Source organism: Ctenocephalides felis, unplaced genomic scaffold (genome assembly GCF_003426905.1).
Source record: "Ctenocephalides felis isolate EL2017-DRISC unplaced genomic scaffold, ASM342690v1 CF-g0.4_SCAFFOLD_00845, whole genome shotgun sequence".
Taxonomy (NCBI): Eukaryota; Metazoa; Arthropoda; class Insecta; order Siphonaptera; family Pulicidae; genus Ctenocephalides; species Ctenocephalides felis.
Genome location: NW_020536999.1, coordinates 13,898,920 through 13,915,429, shown reverse-complemented (window position 1 = coordinate 13,915,429; position 16,510 = coordinate 13,898,920). Strand labels below are relative to the sequence as shown.

Genomic DNA, 16,510 nt, shown 5'->3' with positions numbered 1-16,510 from the left:
AGTAAATGTTTGTAATTTTTGCCATTTATTTCTACAATATTACTAGAGTTTTATCATTTATTAAATCTTAAAAATTTCCTTTAACAAACTGTAGAAAGATTTATCAAAATCCGAATAACCGTTTAGAAGAAGTATCAAATTATACATCCGTACAAAAGAAATTTATATATAAGATGTAAATTTTAGATTTTTTGCACCCAAATTATCAAATAAAAAGCAATAAATAATGTAACAATTTATCATGTACGTTTCGACACTGTATGCGTGTCATCATTCAGTACGTTAACAAATTCAAACCAGGAGGTAACACTACCGGCAAATTTAAAGACATTTTTCAATTAAACAATCAAAACTTTAAATATAATAAAATGATAATATAAATGATATATAATAAAATTATGTTATTAGTCACATGATTATCAAATTGCTTAAAAAAATAATAAAATTTACTATTGCCGATAGAACAAAAATAGATTAATTTTTCAATAATAAAAATATGTATAAATATATAAATAATATATATTTATAAATATATATTTATAATAAATATATAATTAATTTATTAATTTTTTCCCGGTGTGGTATGTATCATTTTTTTACTCGTCATTTTATCTTTTAATCTATAATATATTTTAAATTTAAAATTTAATTTTTTTAAAACTTTGTTAAAATTCTTTTAGATACTTTATAACCAAAATTTCAAGAAGAGTTGCTGAATGATGACACGCAATCTGTGTCGAAACGTATAAATAAATATTTTACTAATTGTTTTCTTTTATTTCGACGATTGTCTGAAAATCAACATTCAAGTATGTCTCAACGTCGAACAAAAAAATCTAAATTTATAAATAACATAAGTTAACCTAATAAAATGCTTATTAGAATAAGTGCGGCTCATCAAATCAAAATTGTACTCCATGAAATTATTGTTAGAAATATTTAGTGTTTAGTTCTAACTATTATTAAAAAAAACAATTTATGAACAAATTTTTAGATAAAAATTTGATGAAAATGTTCAAAGAATGAGATGATATCGCCAGCGAAAAAGTAAAAAAATACCATCAGTCAATGAATGTATTGTTAATTTTAATTACATGAAGTTTTTCAAACACAATTACATGATGAGTGAAATTGCAAAAACGATATTTGTTTAGGCGTTGTTTAACATTATCCACTGTGTGAACGAATATTATAGAATTTATTTATCAGCAATTACTTCATTTCTCTAATGAAGGTTAATTTCTAAATGCTTATTACAATGACAAACCGATCATGTCATATTTGAAGTATGACTTTAATTAATTATTGTTTTTAAATATTATACATATTTTTAATGCTTTTATAAATATATAATTTATAATTTATCATTATATAAATGTGTATAATGGTCGACACTAATAAATGGGTGCATCGTGAGTGTTACTTTATTACTAATGATCAAAATTGTTATATGACGTATTTATTTTTAACTTAACTGCCATCTTGTACAATAGCAAATAAGTTTTACTTCAATTGCGTGTGAACCTTACGCGCATTTTTTTTTTAACATGACATCTTGATTAATTTATGTTCTCAACAAATTCTTAAACTATATATTGTCATTATTTATTTATTTATTTATTTATTTATTTATTTATTTATTTGATATAATTCGTACATACTGTATCTCAGTCAGACAATTGTTCTGGTATGAGAGATCACAGCAATTATAACAAAAATAAATCTATATTTTATGTAACAGACTTACATTAAGACATCTATATATTTTTACTTATTACTATTATATACACGTATATACACAGAACGCTTGCGTACATACATACGTACTTATATTCATATGTATATGTATTTTGTTACCAATTAAATAAATCATTTAAAGGTTCTTCAAGAAACATGCAATCATAAATGGGGTCGCCAAGAAATTTGCAATCGTAAATGGTGTCGCAAAGAACAAAAGTTTAGGAAGCCCTGGCCTATAACCTTATTTTAAAACAAACCTGGATTTCAGGCATTTCTTTACACCTTGTAGTAGTTTCATTTGCCTGTTCATCAGGCTAATTTCTGTTCCAATTCAGGCATATACCTAGACTAGGCTATCCCCTCCCAGGTGCTCTATGGCATACCGTTCCCTATCAGGTACATCGAAAACTTTATCAAAAACAGTTTATGTTCGAATTTCGAACCGCGCGCGTCGTCATGGTAAAATTAAATGTAAAAAAATTAAATGAAATAAAATAAATGTATAGTGAGATAAATTCTAGATTTTAAAGATAAATTTACAATTTTAGTGTATTAAATAATTTTATATAATATTAATATACAGTGGTTTTAGTTATTAGAAATTATAAATTAATTTAGTCGAGATTTAAAACTTTTGGTATGTGTTGTGTTTGATTTAATTGAAAAAACAATACAAGAGGAATAATTGTTGCTCTTTTTGCAGAGTCAGGTATGTTTATAAATTTTATATTTTATAATTTATAAATATATGTATATATATAGTTTTGGGTAAAATATTGTTAATAACATTTAGAATAATTAATATATCAATATTATATAATATTTTTTCATATATATATATTATTTGTATTGATATTATTAATTTCTTATGAAATTTATTACTTGTGAGAAAAATCAAAGAAAAATAAATAGTGTTAAATAAAACCTATTATTAAATTATAATAATTAAAATATATAGAATACCTATTTACATTTTCAACTAGGGATCACTTTTAGCTTGAAAGAAAAATTAAGTGTGTTCTCATCCCAGATTAAAAATTAATTTTTCAGTAAAAATTAATTTCCAAGCAGTTATTTGGCTCACTAGTTTGTTTATATTTTTCATAATTTATAATTATGTTATTCCGAACCGAAGACAAAATTAGATTTTACTGTTTTTGTAAAAAGTACTATTTCAATTTAGAACTATTTTTATCATTTGATTTTTTAAGAATAATGTGCAATATAATATATTTTATATTGCACATTTTATATATTAAAAAAATTTACTTATCGATTATTTTGCATCATTTTAATTAAACAGTCCACTATTAAAAAATAAGTACAATAATACGCAGTAAATAAAACTATATGTGGCCCTATTAATTTTCAACATTAAATAGTATACATTTAAAAATAATCTGTTTTTTTTCATAATAAAATTTATAATAAAGTCAAAATTAGATCTTTTTCTGTTTATAATAAGTACTATTTTTTAAAATCTATTTTCTTTATTTGATTTTTTAAGTAAAATATGCATTTTAATTTTTTGATAAAACAATTTTACTGTCGATTATTTTGCGTTAAAATTTATTTTTTATTGTTTAGTATTGAAAAATACAAATAATAAAATGTAGTAAATGCAATTGAATAATGAATATAATATATAAATATAATCTTAATATTTTAATCAAATTCTATGTGGCCATATTAGTTTTCAACATTAAATAGTAAATGTATTATATATTTAAAAATAATTTAATTTTAATATGTTTCATTCGTAATGAAATATTATTATATTGAATTTTGAATACAAATTTAATATATTCCAAGAACAATCAATTTAATATAAGAAAATATAGAAAACTATATAATGTTGTACACGATTTGAAATTATTTGGCAAATTAGAATATAAAATTCTAGAACACTTAATTAAATCAATTATTTCATAGATCATTTTAAATATATGCAATTTTTATATCAAATATTCAATTTGAAAATTTCATATATTTTATATCATATTATGCAATTTTAATATTTCACATATACAATTTTTATCGATTTATGAATTTTACAATTATTATTTAATATATAATATACCGATAAAATTCCCAAAATCTATTTTTAATTAAGAACCAAATAAGTGAAATAATTTTAAAAAATTGAGTTTTATTAAAGGCTAATTCGTAACTATATTTTATTTCTACGATATTAAATTTCTATTCTTTAAATTATGAATTAAATAAATATATAAATTATATTTATTATTTCTTTCAATTACTTTGCTCTCAAACTGTCACGAAAGAATTTAATTATATATTATTCGGTGTACTATTATTGAATTTAACAAGCGGAAAAATAATTTAGCAGATTGATATATCACCATGAACTAATTTTTTTAATAAAATATTGTTAAATATATCACAGTGGTTTAAATTTTCAGAATATTATTCAAAAAAAACTTAGTTAAACTTAGACTTAGAACATTTTCTATATATTTTTCCCTTGCAATATTTTTCTGCAAATAGCAATTTTTTCTGAAGATGATACAAATTTATAAAAATTTTAACGTAAAAAATAATCAGCTCACGTTACCCGTTTTTTTTTGTTTATTTGCTGGATATCAATATCCTCTCTTCAGAGAAGATTAAATAAGTTTCTTCCAGTTTCCGTCTCTTGCATAGATAATTCTCTCACGTTTTTTCGCAATTTTACACTTTATTTATAAAACCAATTAATGCGATTTCCAATTGATATTTTTTAACATTTAATATATGCAATTTCATTAATTTTAGTACATTATATGCCCTAAACGCTCTGATCATTATTCTAATCTTTAATGAAATTTTATGGCTCAACTATAGGACTACAAATGTTTTGAAATATCCATTAAGACTATAATATTTGTTATATAAACTCTGTGGCTAAGAAAATGTTTAATAATTAATTTCAAAATGGCCCAACCAATCTTTAGCAAAAACTAATCAGCATGAGTTAAAATTTAAACGGTTTTTAAATTTTCAAAATTGGTTCAATACTTTTGTATCGAATCATACTACTGTCAAAAAAGTGCGAAAATAAATAAAATTAAATAATACTACATATTTGCCCTTTGAGAAATATAATGTTTAATAAATAAATTAATTAATAATTAATTAATTAATTAATGAAATTAATTTTGCAAAATTTTGTGTGTTTATGAGCTTCTACGTTCTTCAGAAGAAATTTAAGACTTTTTCCGCGAATTGTTTAAGCAAATATTAAAGAGACATGTGTCTAATGTTTATTTAAATATTAAATTATTTATTGTGCAAATACATGCCGTATAAAAATACTTGTCATGAGCCTCAAATAAACAAATTAATTTCTTTTTTTGTCGAGTATTTTAAAAATATTTGAAAAACAGTTTCTGGACAAAACCATTAGCTTCAAACATTCAGAACAATAAAAAATATTTAATGAAATTGTTTTCTGACAAATCGAAAATGCATAGAATATTATTGATAAATAACAAGAATTGTATCGATTTGAATTCAAACTAGTTATTTTTTTTAACAAAGCTGAGGAAAATTATTTATAATGCAGTATTGTAATTTTACTGCATTGCTTCTTCATTGAAGAAATAATAAAACGTAATTTTTAATTTAAAATTAGTCAATTTTGTCAGTTGAAAACTATATACTACAGTTTTTCGAAAAAAAAAAACAGGAATGTATTATTAACTTTTCCTAAATTGAAATATAGCTCATATAATAATTGAAATATTTTTGGGATATTTATTCAAAGCTTTTGGCTGTACTAGAACAATATTTTTGTCAACAAACTTAGAAAATGGTACAAACCCTAATTTATTATTTAATAAAATAATGCAATATTTATACACAAATTATTATTATAATTTTAACTATTTTTTATTAAATCTGTTTCAAATTTTTGGTTCTAAAATGGACATTGACTATTAAATCAAATAGATCCTGTCACATTCTAAATAGATAGAGATACAAACGAATGTTAACAATTTATAAAATTATTAACAGAACAAGATTCACCACTAAGAAATTAGAAAAATTGAGAAGAAAAACAATATGACTTTTAATTTCTCTAAAATGTTAGACATGGTGATATTAATATTTTGACTTAAAATTTTCCAAATGTTTCCATTTCCACCCTTTGGTTCCAAAATAGACATTGACTATTAAATCAAATATATTCCCTCAAATCCCAAGTAGATAGAGATCCAAAATCCGATTCAATCTAATTCGAAATAATAATTCTACTTTATAATTATCTATTTAATCTATCCATTATCTATTACTTCCAGGAAATTGATTTTGCAAGAGTGGACTTTTACGAAAGAACTGGATTATATCGTTCCATAATCCAGAATGGAGGAGCTGTGGTCCAAGGAGCAAGTACTATACGTTATAGGAGATTCATCAGGCCTTTCTCTAAATACAGGATTACATCTAAGGCAAATAATAAAAAAAAATATAAATCAACTAACACAGATCTAAAAATTACTCCCTAAAAATGCCTTTTGTATATCAGGTTATTTAGATCCAGTAATCATCAGTTTCTCTATCAGTCTATCTTTTATGTAACAATTCAATCAGAAGTTGCTCTATCAACTAATAAATCAATTTCTATTTAGATTATTAAAAAGGTATCTATTTGATCTATTTTTTTCCAGATTGTCTACTGGGACGACAAAAGCATTTTCATGGAACACCGTTTCATCAGTTGTTCTGATCAGTTTATTTTGGCAATTGCCATTTGCAGACAAAGGCTGATATCTTGTGATGCTCGTGATGCCATAGGACGACTTTTGGAGAATCCTTTGGCACCGGCTCCAAAAATACCCAATAATGAGTAAGAAATATTTATATACTAACTATAGCAAACACGACGAATTCCGTTTCGCCACCTGATGGTTTCGTGAGAAAGATGAAGAAATTTTTTGTTTGTTTTATATTTGAAAAGGAAAAATGTGATTTTATTATACAACAGTAATGAATTTATTTCGATTACAAAAATGAAGTGTTCTTAGTTGAACTTCTCTAAGTAAATGAAAGTGAATCCGCAAATTATCCGTTTTATTGAAGTGCTCTTTGGTAAACCACATTTTTTGTTTTTTGGTCTGACGTTAACACATAGAAAGCAGATGGTTTTCCAACTCGTGAACAGGCAACGTATAACTGCCCATGTGAAAAACAATGATTTTCTAAATAATCTATTTAAAATTTATCCCGCAAACACTAAGCGATTGGCCTTGCGACTTGTTATTGCGAACGCAAGGCGAACTGGAAATTGCAATCGTTTGAAGTCAAACGGAAGACCAGTCGGAATCATTGGTATGTCACCAAATCGCCAGCAATTTTTGATTGAATGGTGAAATTCAGTGCGTGTACATCATTATTCTTTGCGGCAAGAATTGCTCGTTGACTTAACCAAGCATAATTCTGATAATTCTCACTAATGTAATTACTCGAATTTTTAATTACGGTGCGTGAAGTTCCAGCAATTTCCATTAGAGCACGATGCCATGCACCACTAATTTTCTTAACTATAAACCTTGCGGAGCCCGAGACCTTTCCAACGAATGCAAAATTGTCGAAATCGGTTCGTGCGTTCTGGAGTTATTTCGTCAGGAAGGAAAACTTGACTTATTTTTATATATATAGAATATATAGGCAATTGCCAGAATTTAAAAAAAAAACTTAAATTTTAATTCTTATGATTAAATGACTCTTTGAATAAGTATAGAAATATTTAACTATTACGTATAAGATTGATGAAAATTTTGTTTTTTTTTTAAGAACTACCAAGCAGGGCAGTATCACTGTCGAAAAAAGCGTCAACTTGAGCAGCACTGATTTGGAAGCTGGCCTAGTTTCTTTAGATAACAAAAGTTTGGCCCAAAGCAACGGATCAATCATCATCAATGAAAAATATAAGCCGGCGATGCCATTGGAGGTAAAGATCCTTTCTTAGAATCTCTTTCTCTCTGGATCTAGTTTTGTTTCATTTTTTTTATACTTTTTTTTTCTCAGGTTGCAAAATGGATAGAATCCAACGAGATTTCCAGCGCCATCTTACGAAGTGGTTGCTGACAGTACGCTCCTTCAGGATCGGAGGCTGTTGAAGCAGATGGAGGTCCTGTTGGTCCTAGCACGCCACTGGTCAACCACCGAAAGTAAAGGGATGAATAATGGAAAGTCTTCGAGGGAAAGAATGAAGTATAATAAATTTATTTTTAATTTAAGACTCTGGTCTACTATTTAGTTTATTGATTAAGTCCACCGTGAAAAAGTGTATGGAATTTGTATTATTTATTTGAGGCATCTTTATGGTATGTTACCTTCCTTATTTCTAGATCACTTCATCATTGATCATCTACATTTTTGCTGGTTCATTTAGACCTTCATCTTTTACCAATTTAGTCATTCTTTAGATAGTACAGTTTCTTTCTAGTTTCCACAATAGGCAGAAAAGTTTCTTTCCAGTTTACACTTTAGACAGTAGAGTGTCTTTCAAGTTTCCATTAGACACTAAAGTTGGAAACTTTTTGCAGTACTTCAATTGGCTTACCATCCAACTTCTGCATTCCAGAATTTCCAGTCCTTCCTATTCCTTTTTGATGACGTCACAGAGGAGGCACTTTTCTCCAAAGGGGGCGTCTATTAATTACGTGAGCGAGTTTTTAAGGATTTTTAGACCCCCCCTTTCCCCTTGGTGATATTTGGTAATATTCAAAATTAACCCCCCCTCCCCCACCAAACATCATGTGTATTTTTAGTTACGTGAAAAAACTGTATAATTTTTAATTTTTTTAAAAAATGTTTGAACTTTTTTATAAAAAATAGTAAAAAAAAATAAATGCACGTGATATCTTGCTATACCCCTCCCTCCATTACGTGATATTTCGTGATTTTTTGTCAAACCCCCCTCCCCCTAAAAACCTTACGTGATTAATGGACGCCCCCAAACATGGACTCTATCCAATTTTTTTAATCACACAATCATATCCTGCAAAGCCATTTTTTCCTCTTAGTAGTACTTTATATCATTCCTTGTCAGCATATTTTATATCCAGGTAATTTTTATTGTTTTTTTTAGAGTCCATGTCTCTGATCCATACAGAGCCATACAATATACATTTAGATCAAAGATACAATATATCATTAAGATCAAAGTATACGTATCCATCATCACGCTGGATGAAAAATTATTCATCATTCAAATTCTCTCAATTTTGTGTTTTACCAAAAAATTGACTCTTACAAATTTTCGTCCAGCCCTCACACTATATCATAAATTGCTACTTATTATTAGATAGGTTCTAGGATTTTAAAAATTGAAAATAAAATTTTATAACAGGACTTCATAGAATTTAAATTATCACAGGGCTTTTAATTAATTCAGCTATTTGCAAAATAGCGTTAGTTAAGTTGACTATTTTAGAAAAAATTACGAATCAAAATTATTTATAGATATTTATAAAATATTCATATTAGCAAAGCTAATAGTATTTTTTGCCAAAAGGGTATAACTAGAAGTATTTTTGAATTTAATATAGACTAAATATAACAAAATTATTATGCATAATTTTATTTTTTGTTCGGTATTAAAATATATTTTTAGGATTTTTTCAACCAATTATTTATTTTATACGTCTCCATACTGCATATGTGTCATCATACAACAAGTTGAAAAAAATTGTACACTTAGACAGTTCAACTTTTTTTTTATATGATTAGCAGAAAAAGATATAAATTACCAAAATTGTGTATTTAAATTTATATACATTTTATAGAAATTGCTAAATAGTGACACACATGCAAGTGTCGAAACTTAGAAAAATAATTCGACCATTTGGCTGAAAAAATTTTGAATATATATACTTAATATATTTATAATTGTGATTATTTAATTAAATAATATCAGAGTGATATCAAAATTTTTATATCAGACCAAACTTGAAAATTCTTTAATTTATCAATTTTGTTATTATAAAAAATATTTTTGGAAATTATTATAAAAAATAATTTGATCATAGAAAAAATCTTATTTTTGGGGAATAACATAAAAAATTATATTTTTACCATTCTAATCACTGCAAAAAAATTACTGCAAACGTTTCGTATTTCTTTGTCACAATCATCAGTATATCTGATTTAGATTAAATTGTAAAAAAAATCATGATAGATTTTTAAATCTGTTTAAAATTAAAATATTGAAGAATATTATTGGAGACTTTAGAAAATTTTAAACTTTTGTTTATATTTGCCAATATTTTTAGAATTATTGTATAAAGTTCATAGCATACGTTTCGTATTTCTTTATCACAATCATCAGTATTTGATAAAATTTAATAGGAAAAAAATTCGGAGGCTGATGATAAATCTTAGTTTTGTTATAAATTAAAGAAATTTAAACATTTTTGTTGGGAATAAAATAAATAAAAATAAATGAAATAGAAATATATATATATATATATATATATATATATATATGTATATACATATATATATATGCAAAAATATTATCATACATTAATTTTTAATATATTATAAATTGCCTTATTAAAATATTGTTGATCTCTTCATAATAAATGTATGTAACTTTTTGCTCTCTAAAATTGAACTGGTAAATTAAAAAAAATCAGGCTGATGTTAATATAATTATAATTGTGTTTTGAACTATCAAAATCGGTCCAGGTGTGCTTTACCCCGTTTTAATGTTTTCCGCTCTCAATAGAGGATCTACTCTGCCCAAGTTTACAATAGACGTTTTTTATTTTTTTTATTATATATTTTTGTGAAAACTTATTTGTGATTTATTTAAAAATATATTTTATACGCGTATCATTTCATTTATTCAAATTAATCATGTTTTTATATTATATATTTACATAAATCTTATCCAGAATTGAAACCAATGGTAAATTTACGTGCTAAAGTTAGTGGCGCCCCTATGGAGTGAGGAAACAATTAAAATTGATGTAATTGCAAAGCGGGCGTGTTTGCAATCTTATCTATGATCTATATATATAGATACAAGATTTTTTTTAAGGTATTCCAAAATTATGAGAGAATCTTTCAAGATTAATTTTTTGGTAAATGAACTTTTTGTGTTCCAACAAAAATAGATCGTGAAAAATAAGAAATATTAAATAGATCACATAAGAATCCATTCTAGGTATTGAATCATTATAGATTATATATCCACTTTCGTTTTTAGTGATTTTGATAATTAACTACATAACTCGTTCTAGCATAAATTAGTGCTTATGGAATAAAACAATTTTTTAATATAGACATCAACGATAACAATTTGATTGACACACATTTTTTTCATCATATGCACCATAATATTTTATTTCCTAGTAGGAAAGATTTTATAAAGTTCAGCCACAAGAATAGTATTTTGGAAAATGTCTTATCTTTGCGACATGGCACACCTACTTCAGATTTAATCATTTGTTCAAGATCCAAAATAATAGTCAGTTTTTCTTCAAGTTTCTATTTCTGATTGCTAATTTTCTTTTCCTCTCTTTCATAAATCCAAAAATCCGATCCAAAATAAATTATAGATAAAATCTTGACCAACAATTTTTCAAAAATTTTAATCATAACTACAATATGACGTATGGGCAAAATGTGGGTAAATTTTAGATGAAAGTTTGATAATAATTTGGTAAAATTGAAAATCCACCACTAAAAAACTATCAACAAATACTATTATTTCCAATATTTATTATTTCATATATTTTAATTATTTTGTACTTAAATCCAGGGCTGTGTATTTAAGAAATTTATAATAATAATTTACTGATCCATTTTTAGAGAGTATACTTCTGCACAAAAATGCTTGTGAAATATATAGTTGTAATGAAATTGATGAATTTATTATTAATATTAAAATATATTTATTATTGCAAATGTAAATTAAGATAAATATATACTAAATGACTAATTATATATAGATAAATTATATATAATGTAATATGTTGAAAATGTATTTGCAAAATATATAGATGTATAATTTGAAATGTTTGGGTTTTATTTTTGGATTTTACAGATTTTGAAAAAAAAATTCGAGTGAAATAGTAATGTTATGGATATAAGGTTTTTTGACAAATTATAAATAATAACTAGTGGTGTATGGCATCGTGTCTTAAGGCAAATTACTGGAACTTCCAGTACCGTAACGAAATAATTGAGGAATATTAAATGTTTTCAAATGGATTATTATAAATATTGTAACATTGTCTAAAATTTATAAAAATTATATAAACTGAATTGCAAAGTTGAAATTATTTGTTTAAAGTATATTATAAAAGAATTAAAATTAAAATCTGAATTATTTCCGATATACAAAAAAAAAATTTCTTGAAAAAAAAATTTGAAAAAATAAATTTTTTTGAAAAAAAAATTAGAAACAAATTTTTTTTTACAATAGCAATTATTTTGTTAAAACAAGCAAAAAGTTCTTTGAATAATTCAAATCGGATGCTTAGTTCTCTCAAAAACTGCCATTTTTTATACATTCAGCTCTGTATCTTTCAAATGGCTAGACCTGCCTTTGCCAAAAACTAATCACCACTTTTCCTAATCATTACAAATTTTAAATCATTCAAATCGGATACTCAAGTCTCTCAAAAACTCGATTTGTATTTTCTGCACTCTTCGTTCAGCATCTCCGTAACGACTAGACCTGCCTTTGCCAAAAGCTAATCGGCACATCTCCCTATCAATAGGAATCGAATGTTTGAATAATTAAAATCGGTTGAACGGTGTTTCCGAAATCGTCGACGAAAATTTGTATCTGCACATACACATACACACGCACACACACATACATGCATTTTTTCTAAGGTATGCCAAAATGTTCAGAAACCTTTGAAACGTAAAGATATGTAAAAATTTTCATTTTCGATTTTTTTGCCATTACTGTAACTCACCAATTAATAACATTATTAAAAGGATGTTAATAACATTAATTTTACTAATAAAATAATAATTATTCCTAACAATAACGACTGACATTTTATCATGATTTAAATTGTAAATGTTATATATATATATATATATATATATTAACAAAATACATAACAAAATTTGACAATAAAAAAATTAATTAATAATTTTTTAATTACTTGAATTAATTACTGTAAATTTCAAAATTATTTATGTAAAAAAATATAATTCCATTAAAAAATAGATTCATAATACATAATGTATTTAAATTTTATTATTTCTTTTCCAGTTCGACTCTGCATTGAAATGATTTGATTAACTCCAATTTAAAATAATAAGTGGTACCGATTTCAATTCTGTAAATAGTTCGTCCTTTGATTTTACTGTAGTACGTATATGAAAATGGTAGAGACATTTTTTTGATATTTTTATAAAAATAACAATTAAAAATTAATTTTAACAAAGTGTATTAATAATCTAAATATAAACATTCAAGGTAAGTGCGTGCTATCCACTATTTATAATAATAAATGTAATCGATAACTAAATTGTATAGTAACTTACAAAACACATTTTGTAGTTGTTTCGAAGTTGTTTTCTAATCCTAAATTTCTGATCCATTTTTAAATTTATTTTTAAATTTTCAAATTTTTAAATTTTTAAATTTCTTTCATTTCAGATGATCATACTTTCGTTAGTAATGATCCTGATGACTCTGGTCTACGTACACTACAAATACACATTTGGACAATTTAGATGGAGACGTGTTCCCCACGAAAAGGGATTGCCCTTGGTGGGCAACATGCTAGATTGCATTTTGCAGAAGAGACACATCATTGACGTTATGCACGAAATTTATCAGTAAGATAAATGACACATCCAAATAATAGATAGATATAAATTTTGTTTACTGATTTTTTTAGGAAGTTTCCTGATTTTCCGTACTTCGGTTTCTACCGTTTCTGTACACCAGTTTTTGTCATCAGAGATCTCCAACTGGCGAGGCAGATTCTGGTGAAAGATTTCAACTATTTCAAGGATACTGATTTGCATTGTACTGATGATGATATTCTTCTGAAGAAGAATATTTTCATGATGAAAGGAGAAAAATGGAGGGAGTATAGGGAAATGGTTGCGCCGATGTTGTCTTCTGGAAAGGTTGGTAAATGAAATAACCTCAAAAATATGAAAACCTTGGCAACAAAACCTCTTTATTAATTTATTCACGTTTCTCCAAAAATCCTCTTGATCAATAAAAAACTTTTGACTAAACTTAGCAAAACTTTAGAATTTTTATTAGTACTAGCTTAAGGTTGTACTACTGGTATTAATTCCTTTTCAGATTCGATTGGTTTTTCCATTGCTGTATAAAACATGTGAAGATCTGGTCAAACATATCAGAAATGCAGAAGGATCATCAACTACTGGATTGGAAACAAGAGAGGTAATATTTGATTTTTCATTTTGCTTTTTACGTTAAATTATAGACCAAAGTATGGATCAGCTGTTCAAAAGTGCCAAAGATGCAAAATATTTTTTTTCTGTTTTTAGTTAAGTAACAAATACACAACCGAAGTCATAGCATCATGTGCTTTTGGTTTGGAAGCAAATTGTTTGAACAATTTTAAGGAAGATTCAATCTTCAGGGAAATGGGCAAAAAAATCTTCGAACCCACAACTTGGACATCTATCAATATAACATTAGTTACAGCAGTTCCAATTTTATCTAAATTTATAAACATAAGGTAAGCAGGAAAAGCCATCTAATCCAGACCCTGTGTAACTGCTTTGAAATATTTCTTGTTTCAATTACCTCAGTAAAATTTTCACAACCTGTCATAATGTTCAGTAATATTTTATATTTTCCTCTCAAATCAATTTCTATTCTTTTAGGTTTGTTCCTGAACTAGTAACAGATTGGATAATAAAAATGGTCCAGGACACAGTTCAATATCGAAAGGATAACAAAATCAAAAGAGATGATTTTCTGCAAAATCTTATGCAATTGCACGATCAAACAGATGGACAAAGTAAATTATAATAATTTATTTAAAAAATTAATAGAATCCTTATTTGTGTGTCAATTTTGTAGAATTTACAATGGAAGATATAGCAGCACAATGTACCAGCTTTCTTCTGGATGGATTTGAAACTTCAGGATCAGTTATATGTTTAGCTTTATACGAGGTAAAACATTATGATCAAAGTTACTGGTCAATCACGAAGCAAATATGCTGTTTATAGAAATTTTCTTTACAATTATAAAAAAAAACAATAATTAATTTTTTTATTTAGATTGCCAAAAATCCTGATGTCCAAGATAGAATGGTGAAGGAAATTGAAGAAGTGCTAAAAGGTCATGAAGATAAAGTTACTTATGATGCAATGATTGAGATGACATATTTGGATGCTGTTATTAATGGTAATAAAAAAATAAATGGGTCAGTATTTACCAAAAAAAAAACATATATTGCATCAAAATTAATTGAAAAATCTGGTAACGTAAAGATGGAAAAAGTGTTCTCATTGGTTTCTTGAAAAATTTTATAATTTTAATAACTATGAGAATATCCTAAACAAATAAATTTATATAGCATCTAAATAATTGATAATTTAATTCCACCAATTCATGATATATTTTAGAATCTATTACACCAAAACTTTCAGAAGTGCCAATTACCTTACTGGACAAGGCGTTTTGTTAACAGTAGTATTACTATTAATTTTATTATTATTATTATTTTAGAAACATTACGCAAATGGCCAATAGTAGCAGCCTTTCCAAGAACCTGCACCAAAGACTACGAGTTGCCTCCATTTGAAGGAGGCCCCAAAAGGGCAATCGGAATAAAAAGAGGAGACTCTGTACATGTAGCTATTGGATCATTCCACAAGTACAATAATTAATACATTATATAATCTGTACCAAATATCAATTAATAAATTATTTTATGGATGGTTTCCTAGGGATCCGCAGTACTTCTCCAATCCTGATAAATTTGATCCATCAAGATTTTTTGAAGGTTCTGCAGAAACTTTTACGAAAGATGCTTTTTTCCCATGGGGGGCAGGACCAAGGTAAATAAGTAATTGATTTTTGTAGGTAAATTATAGGCAAAATTTGTGCAGGTTGGAATAGTGGTCACAGATTAGAACTAAAGATTCTTTGTTGATCATAAAGTTCAGAAAAAAAGAAAATGAATTGGGTTCATAATTGAAAATTAAAAGAATTGGAGAATAAATAAAATTGTCATCATAGACCACAAAAAGTAGTTTTTATCAAAATTTAAAACCTGCTTTAAGTCAAAGCTTGTATTATCATCTAGGAATGAAGTACTCATGAAAAACTTCTAAATAAGAGTAGTTACCATTAAAGTTCACGACCAGCTTTTGATCAAAGATTTTTTATTACTATGGAATGAAGTAGTCATCATAGAAAACATCTAAAAAAGTAGTTTCCATTAAAATTTACCTCCGTGATTTTAAAAGTGTTAAAAAATTCAATCAAAGCTTTGCAAATCACCATTGGTCCTCATTCTATTATGTTTTTAGACTTTGCCTAGGCCAAAGATTTGCCTTCTTGCAAATCAAGACGAGTGTAATGGCAGTCGTGAGATCTTTCAAATTGAAAATTTCTGAAGGGAAGGATGCAGACCCTAAATTAGACCCTAGGAGCTTCATGCCAAGACTGGTTGGTGGTGCGTGGATTACTTATACACCGAGATAAAAGATGACTAATGGATTTAGGGCTTGAAAATTAATTTACTTTGTATTTATTTATACACAGCATATTCCATATAAATAAAGTATA

At 26.1% G+C, this 16,510-nt stretch overlaps 2 protein-coding genes across 2 annotated transcripts; both read left to right on the top strand.

The window, feature by feature from the left end:
* Window positions 1–6,014: 6,014 nt before the first annotated feature.
* LOC113378321 (protein THEM6-like) lies at window positions 6,015–7,830 on the top strand (the record flags this gene model as incomplete). The annotated part of the gene is made up of 4 exons (XM_026618859.1): window positions 6,015–6,191; window positions 6,411–6,589; window positions 7,537–7,693; window positions 7,771–7,830. Coding segments are annotated over 4 exons (573 nt in total), but the record flags the coding sequence as incomplete, so codon positions are not given.
* A 5,578-nt stretch (window positions 7,831–13,408) lies between these two features.
* On the top strand, window positions 13,409–16,510 carry LOC113378311 (cytochrome P450 6k1-like). Its single transcript, XM_026618848.1, has 10 exons — window positions 13,409–13,560; window positions 13,623–13,857; window positions 14,042–14,143; window positions 14,251–14,444; window positions 14,593–14,729; window positions 14,792–14,886; window positions 14,995–15,121; window positions 15,446–15,593; window positions 15,667–15,777; window positions 16,252–16,510. Exons 1-10 carry the CDS (start codon window positions 13,409–13,411, stop codon window positions 16,424–16,426), a joined length of 1,476 nt encoding a protein of 491 aa, XP_026474633.1. The 3' UTR covers window positions 16,427–16,510.

What these genes read in the sequence shown, in the direction of transcription:
- LOC113378311 (XM_026618848.1), top strand. Translation starts at nt 13,409, where the DNA reads ATGACTCTGGTCTACGTACACTACAAATACACATTTGGACAATTTAGA. An exon ending in GTTATGCACGAAATTTATCA is followed by an intron (nt 13,561 to 13,622) that starts GTAAGATAAATG and finishes TGATTTTTTTAG; the next exon opens with GAAGTTTCCTGATTTTCCGT. An exon ending in CCATGGGGGGCAGGACCAAG is followed by an intron (nt 15,778 to 16,251) that starts GTAAATAAGTAA and finishes TTATGTTTTTAG; the next exon opens with ACTTTGCCTAGGCCAAAGAT.